At 45.1% G+C, this 23,672-nt stretch overlaps 2 protein-coding genes across 5 annotated transcripts in view; one reads left to right on the top strand and one right to left on the bottom strand.

Moving 5' to 3' along the window:
• Positions 1-127: 127 nt before the first annotated feature.
• On the top strand, positions 128-3,695 carry TTC19 (tetratricopeptide repeat domain 19). Its single transcript, XM_019545765.1, has 9 exons — positions 128-226; positions 344-454; positions 576-614; positions 1,081-1,137; positions 1,477-1,538; positions 2,128-2,222; positions 2,414-2,568; positions 2,836-2,998; positions 3,360-3,695. The coding sequence occupies exons 1-9, from the start codon at positions 143-145 to the stop codon at positions 3,494-3,496; spliced, it is 903 nt and encodes a 300-aa protein (XP_019401310.1). The 5' UTR covers positions 128-142; the 3' UTR covers positions 3,497-3,695.
• A 2,619-nt stretch (positions 3,696-6,314) lies between these two features.
• NCOR1 (nuclear receptor corepressor 1) overlaps positions 6,315-23,672 on the bottom strand; it is a 98,909-nt gene continuing 81,551 nt past the window's right edge. For all 4 annotated transcript variants that reach the window (XM_019545761.1, XM_019545762.1, XM_019545763.1 and 1 more), the window contains 16 exons: positions 23,233-23,593; positions 19,072-19,296; positions 18,374-18,583; positions 17,989-18,138; positions 17,184-17,357; positions 16,564-16,729; positions 15,817-16,316; positions 15,090-15,218; positions 13,877-14,034; positions 13,412-13,635; positions 12,786-12,923; positions 11,947-12,089; positions 10,418-10,471; positions 9,192-9,413; positions 8,379-8,561; positions 6,315-7,625 (listed from right to left, as the gene is read on the bottom strand). In XM_019545761.1, the coding sequence (XP_019401306.1) occupies positions 7,438-7,625; positions 8,379-8,561; positions 9,192-9,413; positions 10,418-10,471; positions 11,947-12,089; positions 12,786-12,923; positions 13,412-13,635; positions 13,877-14,034; positions 15,090-15,218; positions 15,817-16,316; positions 16,564-16,729; positions 17,184-17,357; positions 17,989-18,138; positions 18,374-18,583; positions 19,072-19,296; positions 23,233-23,593 (3,225 nt within the window). In that variant the 3' untranslated portion in view covers positions 6,315-7,437. The remainder of the gene's footprint in view (positions 7,626-8,378; positions 8,562-9,191; positions 9,414-10,417; positions 10,472-11,946; positions 12,090-12,785; positions 12,924-13,411; positions 13,636-13,876; positions 14,035-15,089; positions 15,219-15,816; positions 16,317-16,563; positions 16,730-17,183; positions 17,358-17,988; positions 18,139-18,373; positions 18,584-19,071; positions 19,297-23,232; positions 23,594-23,672) is intronic.

Here is a 23,672-nt window from a genome sequence, read left to right as displayed (position 1 = left end):
GAGCGGGGTGGGGTGACGGGGAGGTCAGGGGACGGGTCCTGCCCGGTGTATTGGGGGATCACCGGTGTTGCGGGGTGTGGGGCCCTGGCCCGCTCCGGCTCCGGCTCCGGCTCCAGCTCTGCATCTCCCTGCAGCTTTCTCCATGTTCTCCAGCCACGCCGCCGAGGCCGGCGAGGCGCGCGCGGACCCCGACGACGCCATTATAACCCTGCTGAAGAAAGCCAAGGTGGGCAGCTGGGGCAGGAGCCAACTGCCTCCGCCCCCTCGGGGGCTCGGGGCTCCCGGCGGGGACCAGGCTGCCGCGGCAGGCCGAGCTCCCCTTGGTCGTGGTCTCCCTTTGCAGCTCAGCATCGTGACAGGCGAGCTGGAGGAGGCGGAGAGGCTTCTGCACCAAGCCGCCCACCTGGCCCAGCGGTCGCAGCACAGGCAGGGCATCGTCTACACCTACACCATGGTAACCCCCCGCCTGCCCTGCCCCCTCTGGGCTGGCTCGCGGGACGGCTGCGTCGGCCCGACTCGCTGCCAGGCGCCTGCTGCGTTGGGCAGCTCTCAGCGCCTGTCTGCCTCTCTCCTAGATGGCGAACCTGGCGCTCCTGCGAGGGCAGCTGGACAGTGTGAGTGAAGCCCTCCGGGGCGCGAGCCCCGTGTCGTGTCCTCCCATGCCGGGGCGCAGCTCGGTGACGCTGAGTTGTTCCGCCACAGCGAGACGCAGAGCGGGGCTCTGGAGCCAGGGGCACTAGCGTGGCGGCAGCTTTGGTCACAGGGTGCGAGCGGGGTCTTGCATCTCCTCCAGGCCCCTGCTCCCCTCACCCGGGACTCGCAGCAAAGCTGGGTTGTTCGCTGCCGGGCCCCATCCTGCGCTTGAGCAGCGTCTTCCTAGCGCAGCTCTTCCCCTGCCTTGTCGGGTGCGGGGGCCCTGGTGCAGGCTTTGCTACTCCAGTGCCCAGGAGTGCTAACTGAGTCCATGCAGGGATCAAATATATTTCAAAACCCCTCCCCGCCCCCATGAAGTATGGGTGGTGCTTGCCACCAGGTATAGCCCAGAGCTGGCTCCTCACCAGGCACCTGCTCTCATTGCAGGCAGAGAAACTCTTCAAAGCAGCAATAAGCTTCTTGCTGGCTGGGGACACTAAGCCGGTGAGTCCCCTGCCGTCGGCCGCACGGTTTCCTGCTCCACATAGGGTTATCTCCACCGCCCCCATCACTACCCCCACTGCAGTAGTCCCTACCTCTCTTGGGGCAGACAAACCTGCCACCTACCTCTTCAACAGTCTGTGGACTGGTTCCTTCCCCTGTAGAGCCTGGAATCTGCCTGTGCCGGGGCCACAGCTACCTCTACCACAGCTCTAGCAGTGTCCACTGCCGGAAGCAGTGCCCCTGCCTCATGCAGGACACTACCTTGGCCTACACCCTATAGGCGTGATCCTGAATGCTCTGGCTGCTGTGTCCATGCGCCTCTGGCTTCTCCCCTGGCAGGATGACAACGCGATCATCGAGATGTCCCTCAAGCTGGCCAGTATCTATGCTGCTCAGAACCAGTGAGTATCCGTCCCAAGCTGCAGCCTACCCTATTCAAGAGCTCCAAGGCTTCCGTGATGGTTTGGGTCAAGGGAGAGTCTTGTCTCCAGGAAGGAGGGTCCTGCTGGCACAGCTCAGGGGACAGCTTCAACTCTGGCTTCAGAGTCCATGATGGCCTCAGTCTCAAGAGAGCAGGCCTCTGGCTGCTTGGCCTGGGCAGCAGGTCAGTCCCAACTGCAGTCATCTGAGGATGAGTCCCTGCAGAAGGTGGCCTCAGAGACTAGCGTGCTGAATGTGCACAGGCTAAATGGACTTGGGTTTTAGCATTTAGTATTGGAGCTAAGCAGTAGAGCACACCTGCCCTGCAACACTATCTCCAGGGATCCTGGAGCCCTTCACCAATTAGCTGAGCTGATCCAGAACTGGTCCATGGTGTTAGGGGCTGAGGCTGGGAGCAGGTGCTGTTTGCCCAGAACTATGGCACCTTCCTAGGGTCTCAGTGGGGGCAAGGATGAGATCGGGATGTCCTGCATGTGCTGCACTCAGCCTGCTCTGAGTGGGGGGTGGACTTGCTTTGCCAATGGCTGACTTTCCCCCACTGCTACGCAGAGACCAGCAGGCTCTCGCAGGCTACAAGTTCTGCATCCTGACCCTGGAGGAGAAAATAGCCGCGCAGAAGGACTTGCCTGAAAACATCCTCCCTGGTAGGCAGCTCCTAAGTGCTCTCTGTGGCCAATGCGGCACTGCCTGCCATGTGCTTCCCTGCCCAGTGACTTCCAGCCACTGCCTGCCTTAGTGCTGACCCTCTCCCACTCTTGGCTGACAGTCTTGTACTCAGTAGTTCCTCGGGAGCAAAGGGCAATACCTCAACCCATCTTCTCTGTTCTGCTTGCAGCAGGGGAAAGAGCCAACACTCACCTCCTGCTCGGATTGAGCCTGGACTCCTACGGCCGTTACCTCGTCGCTCGCAACCAGCCAACCGTGGCCCAAATAATGTATGAGAGAGCCCTGCAGATCTCCAAGGACATCCAGGGAGAGACCCATCCGCAGGTGAGCTGGGCCTAGTGGGTGTGTTCAAGGGATGTGTGCTCACAACAGGATTGCCTTGGAGCTGGGCTTGCTCCCCTTGGGGCCAGTATCCAGGATCAGGCTCTGTGCTCAGGCAGCGGAAGACTGAGCATGAAAATGGTCCTTGTGGGCGAGCCGGCACTGCTGTCATCTTGCAGAAGAGTCTGTCACTCTTGCCACGAGGGCAAATGCTCCATGCCACTGTTCTCTAACCCCTGCACTAATGCTTTCCTTGCTGTCTTGGTGCAGACGGTGGTCCTGATGAGCGACTTGGCGACCGTGCTGGATGCGCAGGGACGCTACAATGAAGCATACACCTATGCGAAAAGGGCAGCGGAGTTGGCAAAACAGACGAAGCATCCCGAGGAGCATGTGGTGCTGAACAACCTGGCTGGAATTCTGATGCATAAAGGTAAGGACTGCCCGCACAGCCAGCTGTTCCTGTGTGTGGGGGCACAAGGCCTGTGCCTACACAGTAGCAGGCAAGGAAGACTTGAGTGGGGTTGGGGAGATAGGTCAGAACAGCAACATGCAGGGAGGCAGTGCAGGAGCTGTGATCTGCTTTATGGCCACACCACGTGGTGTATGTTACATTAAACCACTCTCTGGGCTGGGAGATAGTGGGGCAGGGCTCTGGGTGCCAACTCTTTCCAGATAATCCCTTTCTACCAAGAGCTAAACACTGACCCCCTCTGGCTTATAATCCACAAAGTAGAATCCAAGAGTGGAGAGAGAGGCTCACGGTGAGTTTCCTTTCCCCTCCTTAAATGCAGAAGACTTTCTGCAAGCAAAACATGTATATGAAGCAGCCCTGAAGCAGGCACAACAGAAGGGAGATGATGCGTCTGTCCAGCACATCCAGAAGGAGCTGGCCAAGCTGGCCACATGGAGAAAGGCACAAACCCCATAGGTGGCAATGTACAGAGGTAGCTTGAAGCATCACAGGGGCCAGGAGGTGGCTTGCGCACAGCATGGGCATGTTGGGATCTCGGGGGAACTAAAAGGACAAATTACGGGCTCAGCGCTGAGTGAGCTGGGGAGCATGGGAGGTGTTGCTGTGGCCTTCTTTTGTCTGGCCCCAAATAAAGCATTAACTTATAGATGTCCAAGTGAGTTCTCTCCTGTACTTTGCCTGGCCTGAGGTCATTTAGTATACATCTCAGCCTTTGACATTTGTATTCTTGTGCTTAAAGGCATCCAAAAAAGAAAGATTAGCCTCCCTGGGGGAAAACACATTCTGCTTCCAAGCTGGGTCACAGCCTGGGGGCTTGGGAGGAACGTCTAGGTCAGTCCATGCTTCCTGTCGGCTCTGCTCATACTGCACTAACAGAGCCACAGAACTAACTGCAGCAACTTCCTGTTGCAAAAGAAAAATCGTAAGTGCTTTCCGAGCCTGAACAGAAAGCGGCTACTTCGCGTTCTACCCCAGCAGGCAAAGAGCACGGGAGGTGTGTGGGCAACCGTTACTTTATCACAAGTCTACTTTATCACAGAGCTAGCGCTGGTATTTTGGTGACTGCTAAGATGCTGAGGCAGCAACTAGTTAAGAAGCTGTTCTTTGCTAGTGATCACAGCTCTGTTTAGTTGTACAGCAGAGCAATTATGAATTCAGCCCTGGTCCTCTATATTAGTGTGCCCTGCATTTCTTCAGTGTGAATGTTCACTGAAGAGCCCTGACAGTTGCAAGGAACTGAAAGCCTGTGCATTTCCTACCACACTTACTGGAGGATGAAGCATCTTACAGGTGCCCAATGCACATGTCTAACTGCTCCCATGTCAAAGTGTCACACTGCTGTACTTTAACGCTTACCACGGCATAAGGGTGGAGGGAGCTCAGAGCTCTGTGAGGCTGCTTCCATCACTGCTGTACAAGCTTGTGCCTACTATTCTCAGCTTGGCTAGAGGCTGTAAATGAGAGGGAGAGACAGGCAAAGCAAGTGGAGAACTGATCCCCTTTATTGATTGGTCTGAATCCAGAAGTCACTGTCTACTGAAGACATTGTGTGAAAAAAGTATTAAATTTTATCATGACACATGGGTTTTTCAAGTCTTGAATGTTTTCGTATCAGAATCACCAAACATACCAAGATTAAAAAGTTGTGAAAGCGCTGATCAGAACACAGTTAAAAAGTTGTCATAATTTGCTCCTTGTAAACGATGATTTACCGTAGCCTCGTTTTGAAATGGGGCAGATGTCATTTGATTAGTGAGAGGCTACTACAATTGTAATGAACCTGCGTTTAGGCTCTGGGCATCGGCAACAAAGTTAAGGGCAAGGGAACCATGCCTGGTGAAAATGATGAGAATTACATTTAATGTGCAAATGCTACAAAACCTGTCTCACGGGAATCCAATAATACTCCACAGCTAGGCCACCTTACAGCAGCTATAAGGCGACAGTACAGACTTCCTTGAAAGTTATGCCACATGTATCCTCTGTTCTTTACTGTGCAGTTAACATGAGGCTTATGGTGTACAAACCTCTATTTCATGCTGAGCTCGATCACTTAAGCAGGTGAATTTTAGAATGGGACGGAGTTCTCTACTTTCCCAACACTAACTGTGTGCTAAGGATAGATGGACTTATTTTCCAGCACACGCTGCTGGGGAAAAATAAAGGGAGAATTAAAAAGTCAGGGCACAGGTCTGCACACACAAATAACCCAATGGATGCTTTAGTCCTAGAAGCCAGAATTGTTTAGTTCTTTTCAAACTGTGAAGACACTTAGAGGAGATGTTAATGCACCCAAACTAACTGCAGGATACAAGATGCAAAGACAGCCTCAAGGCAATCCTGTAATACCTTCAGCATATCATCAAGGGCCCAAAGAGAAGGGTTAAAAAACATCTTTTCTTTCTCCTTCCTGGAACTGGGGGAAATGGATTGCTCGACGTTTACATGACTTAAAATATCCTATACTAATTCAGTGCTGCTTCTGGTCTGTAACATAGACCTCCAAGCTCTTCCATAAAATGTGGAGCGTGCATGGACGCTGAGTTACAGACCACCACCTTTTGTACCTTCCAGATGCAAGAATGGCAAATAGGGCAAGTCAAGTTTAAGTTTTTTGACAGGTAAATCACTGAAGCATGGCATCTGACAGCTCTCTGCTAAGGCCCTTCAGAACAGTCTAGCTTCTAAAGGGGATGGACGTTGTTTAATCTGATACTGGAGAGACATTTTTCCCTGAATTAAATAGCGTCCTCCGCTAACCAGCACAAATTTCCTTTTACCTCATAGCAGCCAAGTAAAAAGGCTGAGAATCCAACCAGCTGAGGCAGCACCAGTCAGATGCACATGAACTACAGGAAATAGAGCCTGCTCATTGCAGCAGGAACTGGCAGATGAGTGATTACAGAGCCCCTCTTCTAGTACCATGATTTTTTTAAGAGGCGATTTCTCTAGAACTTACTGCACATTCTACGGCAGGGGTGGGCAATTATTTCGGGCAGAGGGTCGCTTACTGAGTTTTGGCAAGCCATTGAGGGCCACATGACAGGCAGCCAGGGGTAGATAAATATTAATTTTCTAAATTTTTAGAGGCCCCACAGGCCGGACAGAATGGCCTTGCAGGCCACATCTGGCCCATGGGCCACATTTTGCCCACCCATTCTAGGGGCTAGCTCATGCAAGACTGGGTTTCCACGGACGACCTCTCCCTTCTGGAACTGGGGTTTAAAGCCCGGATATGCACTTTAAAATAAAAGGGTTTGCAATTAGAGTGAAGTAAGGGGGAATCACAGTATCTAGTTCAAACTGGCTGCAGATCAAAACCAAAAAGTCAACTTGTACCTTTTGGTTTACTCAAAGCTCAACAGCAGTTTGTCGTTTCTTTAAACCAGAGCTGGCTGTTGCTCCGCTTCTTTTGACAAACCAATTAATCACCCAGAGCCTTTGTTCAGACCAGCGGTTTGCTGCGGTTGCGCATGGCAGTGAGATTTGTTTCAAACAGTAGCCTCTTCGGGTTGCATACAATGCAGAAGCCAGGAAACGCGGAAAGAGTCCCCTAGAACGCCACTCGGTCACCAGTGTGGAGAACAAACAGTGAGGTATGCTCCCAGAAGCTGCTTCGGGGTTTTTTCCTTTTAAACTGAACCATAAACATACCCATGCAATAATAGTTCTGCAGTGTTGCTAAATAAAACTGACCGCACTGAAAATTTACAATGTGGCAGAAATTTAAAAATCAAAGAGAAATATATCATCTTCCTCCAGTGGACCAGACGATGTTAATGTACAGAGTTCATTAAGGGGGCAGTCTTAAAAACAAAAAAACATTTTCACAAGCGCTTGAACACCACTGAGAAAATGTGTCTAAGGAGAAATTAGATCAAAGCACAAGGCCTGTGGGAGGCAGCACAGCATTAGAGGGCAATGCTGCTGCTGTAGGCAGGCTTGGGTTATGAGGAGTATTCTACACTTGAGAAGATGTTTAAAAAAAAATTACAAAATGACCCCCAAAGTTTATGCATTGATTTGAACATAAGTACACCAGATACTACAGCAAGGGGAAAACCACTGCAAAAAGTACTCTCTATTTACAGAAGAATGATTTAAGGACATGGTTTTCTTTACAAACAGATGTAGAACAGGAATAGTCCATATTTTTAAAAACTCTTTACATATTTATCTTTAGTACGTCAACCTTCCTCAATCACAATCCTCTACATGGGCTGTGCAGAAGGCATCTTTCAAATCGACTCTCCAAATAAAAGTTTCCGTTGCTTCTCCATCTCATATGGCCCTTGCTCTCTTGGAAAGTCTCTTTGGGCACAAGTCAAAAAGAAGATTTCCTTTGACCCGCAAATTTAAAAAAAAGAAGAAAAGAAGAAAAACCACCTCTGCATAGTTCAGTCGTCGCTGTCAGACAGAGTCTCGTATTGTGCTGAAAGCAGTGGGGCAGGCTCTCGCTCCCAGATCCTGTTCTGTTGGTGAGTGGTTGCTTGGCTTATGGATGGTGGAGCACATGCGATGGATGTTGGCGGTGTACTGCTGAGCATCCGCATCGTCAGGGGGTTGTAAGGGAACTGCGTGGATCCTAAGTCAAAGAAAAGTTCACGCAGGTCAAAAAAAGCACGACGTTCCAACCAGCTTCTCCCTCACTGACAGAAAAGTCAGCACCTGCTTGTTTTAAACAACGGCCACCCACGAGAAAGGAAAAATAAGTTAATTTCCTCAAATCCCCATGACTATTACAGCCGGGATGATGGGCAACTTATTTAACTTGAAGGTATGCAGAACTTGGCTAATTTTCATAGCTTTAATTCAGAGCACCACAGGAAGCAAATTACCACATTTCTTTGGCACAAGGCGCCTGATACAATACAGTGGACTTAAGTTTCAGGGACTAAAAGTGGTTTGGAAGAAGGAAAAAAAAAAAATGTTTTTCAGCAGCCGGCTATGCTTATACCCCTCACTGTTCCAGTCAATGGAGGTCTGATCTTGGGGGTTAGATAGAAATTACTTGATTTCAGTTCTCAAAGTTAAATAATTTCACATCTCTGGAGGTGGCTCAGCCACTGGTAGAGAATAGGAATCACTTTGGGGAAAGCAAATTAAACTCATTACAGCCTGACTGACCTCTGGCAGTGGTCTCTTTTGGAAATGCTCTTGCCTCCTACTGAGACCATTTGTTTCTCTGCCAGCATCCAATTCATAAAGTTCCCTGCTTGACCTTGGATGCTGCGATTGTTTGAGCCCACACACTGAACGCGTGTTTAGCTGTGTCTAACTTCCCAATAGAACTGCCCTTCTAGTTGTTATTTTTAGTGTTTCTGGCACTGTTTCTCACCTGTTGATGAAGGCCTGTCCTCCCAGGCCCACACTGGAGTTTGTCTATGGTAATCTCCTTCTGAATGTACAGATGAGACAGAGGAAGGTCTCTCAGTTCCTAAATATCCCTGCCCAGGAATAGGAGATTTAGACTTCCTGCTACTGGACTTGCCGATTAACTTCTGCTTGCTGACTCCCACTCCTGGAAATAGAAGCCACACACCAAAAAAAGTTATTTATTGATTTTCTTCAAAAAAGGCGTACTGCATTTTAAACTCAGCAGGTTTTTATAAGCTGACATCTAGGAGACTAATCTGTCTAGAGGGTTTCGCTAGAACAAACCAATCTGGTCAGGAGCTGCAGGCTGATGCTCCTATTTGCTGCCTATGCCCCATTGCTACTAAATCCTGACTCGCATCATCGAGGGGGCCATTTCAGCTGAGATGGCCACAAAACCAAGGTTCTTTCAGAGGCTGCCTAATTTCATCCAGTGCTCCCTGGTTACCACACATGCTGCTCCAGGTGTGCATCTTCTGTACTGCAATGCTGAAGGTGCAGCACATGCCCCCTCATCCCCTCTGCTCGTCACAGCAGCTGTGCTCCCAAAGGAGTACTGGAAAACACTCTTTCTGGAGTTGGTGAATCTGCTTTGTGAATGGGAAGAGCCTTGACACTGGTGTCCTCGCCCAGAGGGCAGGAACACTATCTCTGCAGCACTGCCAGCAGGCACGGATTCGTGTTTTTGTTGCTTCAAGTTCACTTCAATCCTTCTGTTCCACCCCACAGTTACTGTCTCCAGGCCCTACAATTTGACGGAGCTGTAAAATCTCACCTGAATTGGGCGATGGATTAGCTTCTTCTCTACGGGTCTCACTGTTTGCTGATACTGCAGGGTTGGAACTGCCAGGTGCTACCCCTATAGGTTGTGACATTACAACTCCATGATCCTCCCCTTTGTCATCAAAGTTTCCCATCAATGCCTTCCTAATAATGTCTTCCAGACCCAGATTACTGGCAGGATCTGCAAAGGAATGACCCCTAGAACTGACCGCACCTAGGAGGAGGAAGAAAACATATGGGGACGGGTGGGAGGGGAAGGACAAAATACACCTCAAAAGATTTACAAAGGGACGTGGGAGAAGATTTGAGAGAGAGACAGAGGAAGAGAGAGATGGAAAAAACAAAGGTGAGCAATTTATGCAAAGCTACATGCTCCAAGCAGCTCACAACAGCTAGGAGTTAGACATGCCAGCACATGTTAAAAGAGCCAGGTCAGTTATGCCACTAAATGTCAGCGGACAACATCTACTTACATGTGTATTGAAAACAAAGAGCAGAGGAAGTTAAATATGCCAATTTGGACAGAATATTATTAAAAAATTTGCAGCAATTAAGATCTTTCGGTTATATGGGAGGAGACCCAGCAAGAAGCACTTCTCTCATGAAACATCCCAAGCTGTGTTGGAATTTCATTTTGTGAATTAAAATATTAAATTTAAAGGCAAACATTTAACCTTTACCACCTTTCTCTACCTTAACTTAGAGGCAACAATCTTAATATGAATTACACGTTAAACCAGGTCTGTCTTGGATGGGGAGTTATCAGAGCACTTGCTATAAATGCAGCAAGCACCTCATTCATGATTCAATGTCTTCCTTTCTAACAATCACACTTACATTATGACCAGGCATCATAACCTTTTTTAAACTATAAAATGTTGGGATTTTGTGAGTATTTATAATCCCAGTTAAATGAGATGCCAAAGAAAAAGTGCTAGCATGGTTTTTGCATCTGTGCAAAAAGTAAAGCTACAGTAAAAATAAAATAGCATTCCTGCCTAAACTCCAGTTGAGACATTTGCTTAAATTCCCTTTACAATCATTTTTCTTTCCCCTAATGTACTGAAACAGGATTTTTCCCAGTTAGAACTTCACTGATTCAATGCTACATTTTCCCATCATTTCTCAGCCTCCCAGCGCACCCATAAAAAAGGCATTATGCCATTTTTACACTCTCCATAAATTATTATGCCACTGATGTTTCTCTGAAAGACTTACCTGAGGTAGTGACTGCTGGCAAATTGAATATTTCAGTTCCTGGCTGAGCAGCTGCTGTAATTAAAGCAGAGTGGTGAAGTTAGTTTTGCAGTACTGGTGCCTGTTGCACATTTTATGCACAGAGTGTAATTAAACAGGCTTCTGATTATTCGTCCCCTTTATCTGTTTTCACTTCACCACTGGAGGTTCTCAGGACTAGAGAGGTGCTATTGCTCGGAAGAGTCAATCCATGTGTAAAAGGTTTAGCTTTACTGTCTGGTTATAAAACAATCACCGGCAGTCTGCTTTCCTTTAATGGTCTTCCAGGGACTAGATGGACCGATGGCTTTTCCATGTTTCACATATTTCACACTGCACTTGAAAATGGCATATATTTTTTGACCTGAATATACCTATTTTTGTGTGTTTTACAGCTTTGATATTACATCTGTATTTACTTAACACTGTTCACAGATACGCTGGAGTAAGTAGGGGGAAAAAAAAAAAATCAGGTCAGTAGACCTACATGATAAATGTGATAGGGACATCTGTAACAATACAAAAATGCAGACTGACTCAAAAGTGACACGCCGCAAATGTCAAACAAAGTCAGTGGCATATACTACATTCGCTTACTAGAATTGTAGATGTGAGTTAAGCCAAAACTTTAGTGTAGCAGAACAAAAATAGGCCGCATACCCTAATGGGGCCATTAGAAATAAAAAGGACATTTACCACCCTTATTACATACCCTAGTTTCTCTTCTCATTGAATGAGACAACATGGGTTTAACATTGGTACTAAAACACACCCACTGAACTCACTTATAAGTGAAAGACTTTTTACAAGACAGGCCCCATTCTGTCAGCTATAACAGAGCAACATTTAAAAGACTTTCCAGAGCAGTCATGTACTTCTGTGGAAGAAACACTACCTTCCTGCTCATCACAAGAGATGGGCTCTGACCGTAGCATTCAAGGGTTAGGAGTCAATTAAATTCCCTTCAATCCAACTTTGAAAGGCCATGTGTGTTGACTAAGGCTAAGTAAATCTGTTACAACAAGGACTGGTGGTATGCTGCACTACATCGGATTCTTCAGCCCAAACTAGTTGCATATTCAAGGGCTAAAGGCTGCCATCATGACACCCTGAACAGCGGTGGCCAACAACTAGAGCAGTTTTTAGAACACAAAAATGAGAAGCCTCCAAGGAACACAATACCAAAACTGTGGACAAGCATGTTTTTACATATAGTGGGTATCAAACTGGAAAACCAAGTAAATCCCATGAGATAGAAGTGCCAAGTTTTCAACAAACATTTGGTAGTTCCACGCTTAAATACTTGTCCTTGGTTTACAGAAGCAAGATTCCTCCCTCTCAACTACAAAAGTAAATAGAGCAAAACGGTCAGATTTTAGTTGTGTTTTTTATCTATACTTTTATTTCTAGTATTGTTTAACCAAAAACTGGCTAGATTTTTTAGGACTGCAGTTCAGGGGTGACTTATGTTGGAAAATACAATGTAAAGGAGAAGTCCCCAACTCACTTACCCATGTCAGAGTCACCTCCACCAGAGGAGTTCAACTTACGAAATATCTCCTGCTTCTTGGACTTCACCATTGGTGATGTGCTTTCAAGCTTGGTGAAAAACGAAGGCAAGTAGCTTATACTCCCAGGAGAGCGAGAGTCAGTCCTGTTGAGACCAACAGGTGTCAAGAAGGAACTCAACATGTATTACTCTTCTCAGCAGTTTTAAATGTTACAATCTGAGTCTGTACCAGGGGGCTAGGTCCAACATATTTTAATACACATTTGCTCCCGTACCTCAGTTCTAGACACTCAGCTACAGTCTCCAACTTCTTAGACACACTGGGGTTTGCCCAAGCACCTGCCAAACCAGCAACTTGCCAAGTGCATTTAATTTTCAGATGTTTAAGTAGTTTGCGCTACTGATAGGTGTCAACCTTCCTTTAATATACACAAGGAAGTTGATGGATGGAGAGATTACTCAGGAATTGAACTAAGGTCTCCTATCAGAAAACAACGCCCTAGCTATTCCACCATGTTGCCTCTAGAATTACTGTAATTAAAACAAATTCCTAGTTTCCTATCCACTTTCACTCTAGGCCTAAACAGTGCTGCTAATTTAAGAAAGGGAAATCAATCTCCAGTTCCAAAAGAACTGGATTTTTAGGAAAACTTTTGGAAACATCTACCCTAAATTAAAAGCCAAACATGAAAATTTTTACCAACAGGAAAACCAACAACTTCCCTCGTCAAACAGAACATGCACACACACTACTCTCCTTCTGAAAATCAGAGCTGCTGTTTCCAGGCAGAGAACTAGAACACTTGCTCCCTCCCCGAGGAGCTCAGGTTTTAGACATACCTCTGTTCAGTAGGCTCGGATCTTTGGGAAAGCAGCAGAACATTGTCTTGTTTCTCATGCACAACTGGGACCTGAGGGGGTGAGATGGGCTCGTAGGACTCTGAAGAGACATGACTTCTTTCTGGCGACTTCCCAGGTCTACATTTACAAATGCAAAGAGATTATATTCTTTACAAGCAAGAACACAAGCAGTTCATTTGTTACAATAACCAGTGATCAATCCTACATTGTCTATGACGAATTTAGGTCTGTGAAAGGCTTTGGGATATTTCAGGATCTTTCAAAAACAATCCACATATTTATTTCTATGCTGACCTTCAAGTGCTTAAATGCCTTCCCTCTTTCCAAAGACTGGAGATGATGTGAAGGGAATCTAGCACAATGGGGAAAAGGCTGTAAACTATGCTGAATAGCTAGACTGCACTTAACTGTAAGACATGTACTGTGCATGCCTCCAATATGTTGAAGATCATGTAAAATGCAAGTTGTCTCAAAACGGCTAAGAAGGGTTAAGGGATATACTGACTTCAAATAACTGGAACCTAAGTCAGAGTTAACTTTGGTTAACTACTTATCCATGCAATAGACAGATTTACAGTCAAACTGGAAAAAGAAAGTCATTTTACCTTCCCCTGCCTTTGTCGGAGAGATTCTCAGGAGATACCCTAGCAGCAGACCGCTGGTAGTGGACAGACTGTGACTGCAACTCGGGACTGTAGCGGTTGGGTGCCTTGGCCCGAAGGGGCGTGGGACTTGCAACAGGAGCTGAGTTCTGGAATGTACTTGTGGGAGGCTGCAGGGAGGTCTGGGAGGCCGACTGGTTTCGAGCAAAATTTTGTGTAATAATTTGCTAATTGAGGGTGGAGAAAAAGGTCAGTCAATGGTTTGGCAACCCTGGGTGCATTTAAAAGAACTGAAATTGGTGCTATATGCCAACATAGCTGTAACGCCCATAATGTGCTTGCAGAACATGCCAGCGCCACTCCTCCACCCCCATCCACTATAACTTACTATTGTAACAGAACATGTAACGCTTCTAAGTTCCAGAAACACTAACCAATTTCAGAAAAGGCCCACACAAAATAACTTACACAGATATGGTCATTAAGGGTGATCAGACGATGGGTCTTGGGCACATGTGCCACCCCTTCTGCCTGTGAGGAAGGTGGTGGAGGCTGCTGGGGAGATGGAGATTCTTGTTGTGCCCTGTACCGATGAATCGACCCCTCATACTGTCTGTTGGGATCATCTAGTTTTCAAATAAAAGAAGCAGACCAGTCTAATGAGACACTAATGTTATATAGGGCTTGTTACTGAAGCTTAAGATTTACAAAAACCTGTATTTTCTTGAATACAACATTCACCTTTTCCCAAAAACAGCTGCTGGAAATTGGTTCCCTAGCTGCTGGTATTCAGTTAACTTACTATGGGGAGAGATTTCTTCCTTCTTCATTCTGCCTTCCAAAACTCATGGTGTGTATTATATTTTGAGAATGTTGTATGTAAGAAAATACAGTACTTCAAGTACTTATAGAAAGGAGTATTTGAAACATTCCCCACATGAGATTTCATGTAACCAGAACAATTAAGAGCTTTTTTACACTTCCTCCCTTGCTGCTCGTGTATCGGATCCTCTGAAACAAAGGAGCAACAGAAAGTTGAGTTCTAGTGTTTAGCTAGATTTCACCGCATTTGCTTAGAACTCTCAGTAAACTATCACTAGCATCTTTCACCAAGATTTTAAACCTTAAAGTGTTACAGCCTTGCCCCACACAGTCTGCCAGATTTAAAATGTTTTCCTAGACAGCCAATATACTGGGAGTTTAAAAAGCATATTTTTCAACTGAATAAAAGCATTTTCTTAACAGTGTTTAATCAGAAGGTACTCCACTGAGGAGCAGTACAGTTAAGTGAGCTTAGGCTGGGACTAAAAATCAGAAATTCTGAGTTTTCGCCCTAACCATCTCAAACTGTCCATTGGATGTCAAATCATTCTATTTACTGCATTTTCCCCATAAACAAAATGGGAATAATACACCCAATCTCTCTCATAGGAGTATCAGTGCATAACTAGGGAATACTAAAGATCGTTACACTTTTGATGCACTGAGCCGATGTTCTCACTCTCTGCAGTTCACAACACGTACTTTAGAGAGAACTTCTGAAGACTGAAGCGTGCCTTAAGCTATAGCTTAAAAGGCTGCTCATGTACTTAAAATGCATTTGCTTTCCTGGCAAGTGATAAAAAGGAAATGTCTACCCTAGGCACATGACAAGCTTTTTTACAGCTACAAAGCAACTCACTCTCTGCCTGGTTTGGTTTGGGCACCTCTTGTTGATAGGGCTGGAGTTTTTCTTGTGCAGGTGCTGGCGAACTTGCAGGAGTGATCACCTCAATGGCATCTCCAGGTGGCTCATACCGGTGGGAGGATACTGAAGTTCAAGCAATGGAGAAGTTTTTAAATAAAATACAAAATCACCACACGTCTGAAACCCCTTCACTGGCTGTTAACACCAAGCCCCATTCATATGTTCCAAGAAGTGCAGCTGCATAAAGAAGTCATTTTATTTTTATGACCGTAACATTTAAATAAGCTCTTTTCTCCTCATTTCCACAGAGAATTTTCTGCTGCATATGTAAAGCTATTATTTTTAGGAAGCACACTGTTATTGCTAGCTGGTTTAAGTTTTGTTTTCCTATGACTTAAGACAAAGAAGAGAATGGCTAACATCTCCCCAGGCATTTGCAGCAAATTTGGACTTGGTTGGATGTCAAGGGTTTTTTCCAAGCACCAAGACTCTCACAAAACCTGGATTTCTCTATGAAGAGCCTCCCATTCCTCAAGAAAAGAATACTGTTTTGTCACTTCACATCCAGTATTGAATTCTGTGAAGGAAGGGAAGTATAGCACCCACCTTGCTTAAGTATCACAGCATTTAAGAGTTTTCAAGAACCAAAACCAGACCTCTTACAGAACAATGCAGCAAGTGACATAAGACAGCACACACAGTTAAAGGCAAAGATACTCACAACTGCTTGAAGAATCTGAACTCTGCGAGCCCCGATCCCGTGCATCCTTGTCTGAAGCAATCTGCCGAGTGATGATCACATCGATGAAGTTTGCAGCAGTAATGGTGGTCTTCCCTCGGGTTCGTAACTCCTCCTCGTACCTGGATTTAGAATGCCCCTTCTCTTTACCAGCCTCTGAATAAACTACTGATGACGAAGACTGCCCCTGGGACTTCCCACTGGAAAAGGCTGCTGATGTATAGGGACACTGAACAGGTCTCTTTTCCATGTCCAGCACTTCCTGCTCCACCTGTGGCTGCTGCTCAGTAACCACGGCTGACCTGCGCCCCATGTTCTCTTCTATTCTGCCTCCTTCATGCTTATTCTCTTTTGCTTTGGCAACTTCCATCTGAGGAGCAGAGGCTGCAGCATCTACAAGTGCAGCCAGGGCATCAGCTGCCGTGTTGTACCGGGAAGCAGGCAAGCCTGGAGTGATGGTGGGGGCCCCAGGGGTGAGCTGCCTGTTTGCAAGCAAATATCTGCATTAGAGCACAGAATAGGAACAGAACACACCTCTCCTGGCCTCCCGAAGACAAAGCTAACATTTCCAGTAGCACTGGTTGAAACTACAAGTTCATTTCCCAGACATCAAAGAGCCATTTCATCCCTACAATTTTTCATGCTAATTTTATATATATATATATATTTTTTTTACTAACGAGCTCACCCCAAAGAGGTTTCTTTGCAACAGTAGTTTAAGAAACATACATGATACGTAGCTGGGCAGCAGGGTCCAGAGGTGTGATCACACTTGTCCCGTTGGTTCCTTGGAAAATACTGGGCCTTTGCTGCAGTATGTTCTCTTGTGTTCTGACGGAAGGAGAAGGTGAGCGAACGTACCCATGACTGCCAGGTCTACCAGGCTGCTCTGTACCTTCAGTGTGCAGAGAAAAAAAAAAATATTCATAACATGTAGTGTAACTGTGGAGATAACCACGTTGCAACCGTGGAGATAACAATGCACCACTGTAATCATACAGCTCTTCCTTCCCTCCGTCCTTTTTTGTCAGAGTTTTTCCAAATACATGCCAGTTTTTAGACGTTCTAAGGACTGGAATTCTCCAGCTGGCATTGTACTAAATGTCACTGTATTGTTGACACTATCTGCAGGGTTGATTCCATCCTACACCATCCAAACCAGAACAGACCCAAGAGCACGCAACTGTGGAAGCTACAACTGCAAGGAAAATCTCCACATCTTGGGAACTATCCTTGAGATCATGCTAACAGGGCTACATGGTACCACAGAGCTGAACACAGCAAACAGCGAGTAAGCCATTTAGTTGCACTTTAAGAAGACCGATCCAAGCATGGCAATAAGCACTCACCAGGCCGAAGGTAGAGGTCAGCGGGAACAGCAGCTATTCTCTCCCTTTCTCGCTCTCGCTGCCTTTCCTGCTCTCGTTCACGTTCTCTCTCCCTCTCTCGTTCCTTCTCCCTCTCTCTCTCCCGTTCCCTTTCAGCATTTGCTGCAGCTGAAGCGGCCAGATGTGTAGGGTGTCCTGGAAAAATACATGAGGTGAAACGTCTTCAGCAGCAGTAAAGAGCACAAAACACTTGAAGAACAGCAAAATGTGAGATGTGCTTGTTTTAAGTGGGCAACAGAAACATATGGATTTTCAAGCTCATTGTCATGCCACCCTACTCCACACACTTGCCTAAGCAAGCTGACCTTAATGTGCACTGTCAGGGAAGGAATCAGTCAATAACCGTCTCAACTTACTACATGGCTTCAGTGTCAGAAGCTTGCCAGCTGGCAGAAAGCTGGAGCTAAATTCCATCTTGAATACAGATACCTGAAGTTACTGTGCCCACATGTCAGATGGTAGAACCTGGCCTCTGGTGCCTGAGAGGCACTGAGTTACCATCACAGTATTGACCATTTTGCTTTGTTTATCCCTTGGTTTGCTCTTCAGGGCCTTCAAAAGGTATGTGCAAAGCATTAGGGACCTGACTGGGGATCTTTGGCTCCTATTATAACAATATAATACACTGGAAACAGCATCCCCATCATCCAAAGTGAACAGGCAAAAGCAACAAGAGCATCACGCTCACTTGCTGCCTGTCAAGGAGGGTCAACTCTCTCCATATATAGGAGGATTCAAAACGATGCATAATGACCCAAGTACTTACCTGGTGACAGAGAGGCAGGATTGTAAGGCCTGGGAGGGAATGTAAGCTGGGTGCCAGGGATATAAGTGATCCTCTCCATAGGAGGGGTGCTTGTTCCTCCTGGGTGTGGCACTAAGATAGTGGGAGCCATATTATTCAGGTCAATAATTCCTGTTAGAAAACAACGAAATGAGAATATACTTACTAGCATCCACCTAAATTAGCCAGCAAAACAGTTACTAAAAAGTAAGTATGCATCAAGATTCTGCTACTTCTACAATACCCTTTTTAGTTTTGCTTTTACGTCTGTAGAGACCAGTCACAGTTTTTTGTCCACACGTTTCATATAAATCAATCCCCTTCCTCAGAAGCGTGTTTTAAGAGTATCTGAAGGCAGCAGACATACCTCTGGCTCCTGCATATGGGAGAGCTAACGTTTGCTCTCTAGGAGATAATCCTCGGGTTACATCAGGGCGTAAGTTAACCTGCATCTGCTGTGAGGTAATATAGTCATTTAGGATTGTCTGCCGTGTGTTCTCCATCGCATAAAGCTGGTACTGACTTGGGTAACCTGGGGTGGGAGAAAGCTGCCTCTGAAACAGGTATGCAGCTGCAGCTGAGAATGAGGAGAAGCAAGATTTAGTGTGCAGCAAGAGTGGCTTGACATTTGTAATGAAGATATTTCTTAAGCTTAAATGAGAAGTGTTGCCAAACCTCCCAGGCCAGCTCTGACAAGGCCAAAGCCAGCATTGCCAATAGTGATAGTCCAATGAGAATGAATTCATAGTCTAATGGAAAATACGTTGTTTTATGGAAAAAGCCATGAGAGGAAACAATATAAATCCCTAAGTACTGCAGAAGTAAATGGCTGAACTAATCAGAAGTAGTCATAAGAATGGGCAGGGGTGTACTATAAATGGAAACGTGATTGAACTCCTGCGATCCATACTCTCCAAATTAATGGAGGTAAACATTAATGTTCAAAACAAAACATAACATGTAAAATATATTATAATCTGAATGTCCAACTTACAGCTTCACTCCAAAACACAGGCTTTTCTGTGCATTACCGAAGATCATGACAGTACTGACCGCACCACTTACCAGGATCCAGAGCCCTGTGAAATGGCATGGCTGGATCCAAATGAGGGGGAAGATGGCTTCTGTAGCCTTCTGTAGTAGCTCCTCTATGATGGGGGTCAAAGGGACTGTGAGCTACTACTGGGTCGACCCCTGGGACTGGTGATTTTGCTGGTACACTCTCTCTCTGAGTTGGAGTGAGTGGTGTTTTCCTTTCATGATTTGTAGACTTCCCAGAAGACATTCCAGCTGAAGGGATGGAAGAAGGGGAGAGGGAGAAGAAAAAAACAACTTTTTTTTAGCAACACAATCTTGATACGGGAGATTGTAAATAGAATTGAGCTCCAAAGGGAAGTGGCTTATGCACACCCGGAGCCCTGCAATGTCACCTGTGCTCAACAACACCCAAGGAATCAGAACTTGTATGGCTATGACCTGGAAACCAACAACACCCAACACATTTAGATGAGATGTACAGTTGCAACTGAAGGCAGGACATTGCTAAGTGGCCTTTCAGCTTAACATGCCAGCTCCCTCACACAGATAACGCCCAATCATAAGTAACAGTCTCTATTTTAGAAACCTGAAGCCACATCTTTAAAGCTTTAAAGTGCACATGGAGAGAGAATCTCCTCCCTCACCCCTGTAAGTGTACGTTTGCCTCGAGCAGAAGTTTAGAAGCACAATTATGGATACTGCATCCATCACAACCCCGCTGCCTGAGGTCAATATACAAGCAAAAGTTTCAGGCTCATCTAATAATCTCTTCTTACATCCACAAGGAAAATGAATGAGATGTTTTGACAAACAAGTACGGTGACTTCATGCTGTTGGTCTTCTACTTTTTTTTTTTTTTTTTGTACGCCCTTAGGGCTGGTGCATCTGACAAAGAACCCCCAAATTACATTTCCAGTAAGCCAGTGAAACCTCTGAGTTCCTACACAGTCGATTTCTACAAGGGCAGTGAACATCCTGCTTAAATTATATTCAAAATATAAATTTATTTGCCATGACTTTATTCTCTTAAGGCAAATCAGTTATGAGTCCACTCACATGGACAATGCTATTTCATCCAACATCCGATACATGGTATAAACACATGTACAATGTGCATTTGATTAGATAAACTGAGTGCTTGGAAAGGGGTCAATGGACATAAATCTCAGCTTCTCCATCCACAGGGTGGCAGAGCTCAGAACATAATAATGTGACACTTGCTCTTGAGCAGTGAATTTGCCTCTTCACTGAGAAACAGCCATGAGTTTATAATGGGAATTGCATCAATAAGGAAAGGCTGTTTCTGAAAGAAGCAAGATGAAAGTAACTTACCTGGAACAGTAAGCAGATTTATCCAGGATAAAACAAGCAGAAAGCAAAACTAACACCCAAAAGTTTGGACATTCAGAGAGGACAGGCTGATACAAGGCTGTAATGAATGTACAAAGCCTCAGGCAAATGCCAGTATAGGAACCAGCACCACTGGAGTTGCATCTTCAAGGAAATTACATTTTTATTTAAAATGTCCCATTATTGAAGCTTTCTCTTACCTGTTTGAAGTGTGTGGGGGGGGGGCGGGGGCGGCGCTGTTAAAACCCTTTTCTACATGGCAAAACATGGATATTCCCCCTCCACCAGCCCTTTTCCTTTGCCATTTCAAATACCAGCAATGGACCTCAAATGGCTGTACAGACCTGCATAGTATCCATCACTGGAAGCATCACCACACCTTTCACAACAATGTTCAACTTGTGCTTTTATCTCTACACAACAGTGGCCTTTGATTTTTTTTTAAATCTTACTGATTTGAGAGAGATTAAAATAAGTAATCCAAAGGACATTTGTATCAAATTGTAATAAAATGATGTCAGGTTTGGGGGATAACTACTAGACAGTATCTCCAAACATTTCACTCTGGCTATGCATATAAGTAAGCAAAAATACATCCAATTAAATTTCTAGATATTTTAAAACAAACACCTATTTTACTACAGCATCTGTATTACGTACAGGGTGGGGCTCACAAAGATTAGCATGATTTGTGTATTTATAAAGGTGCTTTTCCTTTTTGAGAAACAGGCTTGAAGCAAAACATTTGTGCAGTTAAAATGCTTGAAAAGGGGACAGGGCATCCAGTGGTATTCAACTCAAAACCTGCTGGGTGCTACGCAGCCTCAAAGGATGCCAGTTATGTCCCAGTGTTTACAGTAGGAGGGCAAAAGTAGAGGAACTACTAGTAATGTGGGCACTGATAACGGTACCCAAGATGTCCCAACAGTTCCTCCCCTACCTAACTCTCTCAAGTCATCTGCCTAATTTCTTGTACGTACGTGGGCAGAGCTAAGTCACAAGGAGCACTATGACTGGAACAGCAGTGTTCTGGGAGAGCAGCTCAGCAAGGTGTTTCTAAGGGAGAGCATACAAAAATACAGGGTACAAGGCAGCTCTGGAAGAAAAACTAGCTAGCTCAGCCCTCCTTGCTAGGAGAAATATTACTTTGTTTTATGCTCTCTTTACAAAACTACTTTCAGTCCAGTTCCTGACAATTTAAACTAATAAAGAGGCTGAGGTCACAAAGAGAGATGGTGTTTTTAGTGGGAGCCTGGCAAAGGCCGTAATTACCCCCTGAAGCAAACAGGTTCAACTGAATTAAACCAACTTCAGCCAACAAAAACAATTCTAGCTTAAAGCTACTTCCAGGTCCATCACATGTTCCTTGTTTTATTTTTCAAGCACAAGAGCTAAAAATCATGCGTGTGTAATTAAGTTTATCTTGCAGACTTAACTTTCTAGGTATTACCTGGCAGCATTAGTAGGCTACGACCAAATGGCAGGGTGCTCTAAACAGAATCCCCTACGATAGCAACGACAATGGCACTTGTGTAACTTTCTAAACAAATCCATTTAAGCACAACTTAATAGAGCGAGATGAAAGTGGTTTTTGAGGCCAGGACAAACCAAGACACAGCTTCTACACACAGTAAAATGCTATTCACAACCTTTCACACTATTTTGCTATTTCTTTTTTAACCTACCTTTGGTACTTGTTCTCCAGACACCCCCTCTCCCTCAAACTGCTCCTTACAACTTGCATGGAATTGCCAACAAAAGCTAGTTTGCCAAGAGTGAGGATGTGGAGTATTATACAAAACTGGACCATTAGGCAGTGTACATGGCATTCTTACATTATAACATAATCTGTTTATGTAACCTGGCCTGACTTCTTTATAAAGTAAGATGTTATATTCTTTCTTTTGGATATCATGCCTTAACCTGCATTACAAACTGTGGGCAGGGCCTTTCCTTCTTTGCTTTCAGACATCCAGCTCCTTTTTAGCAATAGTTCAAAACATATTACTAGCAACACTTCACAGGTAGATGTAACTAACATTACAGTTCTCTCATTTTCAGCTTCTAACAACAAATACTTTGTTGAATGAACTCAGATCATTTTACTGAAAGATCTGGATTCTCCCAATCCAAACAGATCTGTTCCTCTCTCCTCCCACCGCCCTCCAATACAATTAAATGCATAAATCAGTTCTATTGCAATGTCAGAAATAAGTGACTGGGGACACAATCCCAGACCCATTAAAATGAGCAGATCTGCTCTTGCTATTGGTTTCAATAAAGTTAGGATTTCACTTCGCCCTAAGGCTCTTAATCCCAGCCTAGTCACCAGTCCACTGTGACCCTGGATAAGTCGTATCTTTACGCGCTTCATTATAGCAGCCTGTAAAACAGCCACATCTACTTGACAAGAACGTAATGAAATGTAACTCAATGTGGTTAGATCATTGGTAACCAAAAGCACTATAGAAGCACAAAAAGTAGTGAATGTAAACTTAACATTATTAAAAGCAGCAAGTGGGGGACACTTTCAAAGATGCTGTGGCCAAGACCTTTATAGTGAAGGTTACAAAGCCCAATGTGCAGACAAAAAAAAAGTTAATTTCAGTTCAAATAAAAGCTCAGTTTTAAAAATTCCTTTGTGGCTTGCAGCCCAGAGTGAACAGAACCATGGCAGCATAAAAACCCCAATCAAGTGAACTGTTAAAATATGATTTAATAAAAATTATTTTTAAAAATATTCTTTAAAAAAAAAAAAAAAAAATCAAATGAGTAAGTTTTGAAAATCATTCTGTTTGTAAGTGGAAACTCTATGCTGGGCAAGAAAAGATAGCGTACCTTCAGTAACTCTGTTCATCATTGGGGAACTCCTGGACATAGAGCTCTGATAGTTCACAGGTGTCCTTCTTGCATTGGTATCATCATAAATCCCAGGGCTCAGCTGTGATTTGGGAGCTTCATGAAGAGTTGACCTGAGAACAGAGGGACCAGAACTGACCACTGATGTATGGCGGGGACGTACAGCCTCCACATTCTTCACATCTTCATATTTTCCTCGTTCAACCACTTTCATGTTTTCTGGCATCATTTCCAGCTGAGGCATTCCACGGGGTAGTTTACTTGGTCCGGTGATTAAAGATTTAACGTTGTGTTTGATGGCAGACTGGCCAGAGTTACTTTCATATTTTATAGGTGTACCCTAGAAGGGAGAAAAAAAATCCACGATCAGCAAAGGCCACCCTGCCAGCCAATCACAACTGCCCAGACAGGTGCTTGTA

The sequence above is a fragment of the Crocodylus porosus genome, unplaced genomic scaffold (genome assembly GCF_001723895.1).
Source record: "Crocodylus porosus isolate Cpor-Errol unplaced genomic scaffold, CroPor_comp1, whole genome shotgun sequence".
NCBI classification, from domain to species: domain Eukaryota; kingdom Metazoa; phylum Chordata; order Crocodylia; family Crocodylidae; genus Crocodylus; species Crocodylus porosus.
This window is presented reverse-complemented; position numbering and strand designations above follow the sequence as displayed.

Coding starts and splice junctions, on each gene's coding strand:
- TTC19 (XM_019545765.1), top strand. CDS start 143: ATGTTCTCCAGCCACGCCGCCGAGGCCGGCGAGGCGCGCGCGGACCCC. Junction 455..575: donor TCGTCTACACCTACACCATG/GTAACCCCCCGC, acceptor CCTCTCTCCTAG/ATGGCGAACCTGGCGCTCCT. Junction 2,569..2,835: donor AGGGAGAGACCCATCCGCAG/GTGAGCTGGGCC, acceptor GTCTTGGTGCAG/ACGGTGGTCCTGATGAGCGA.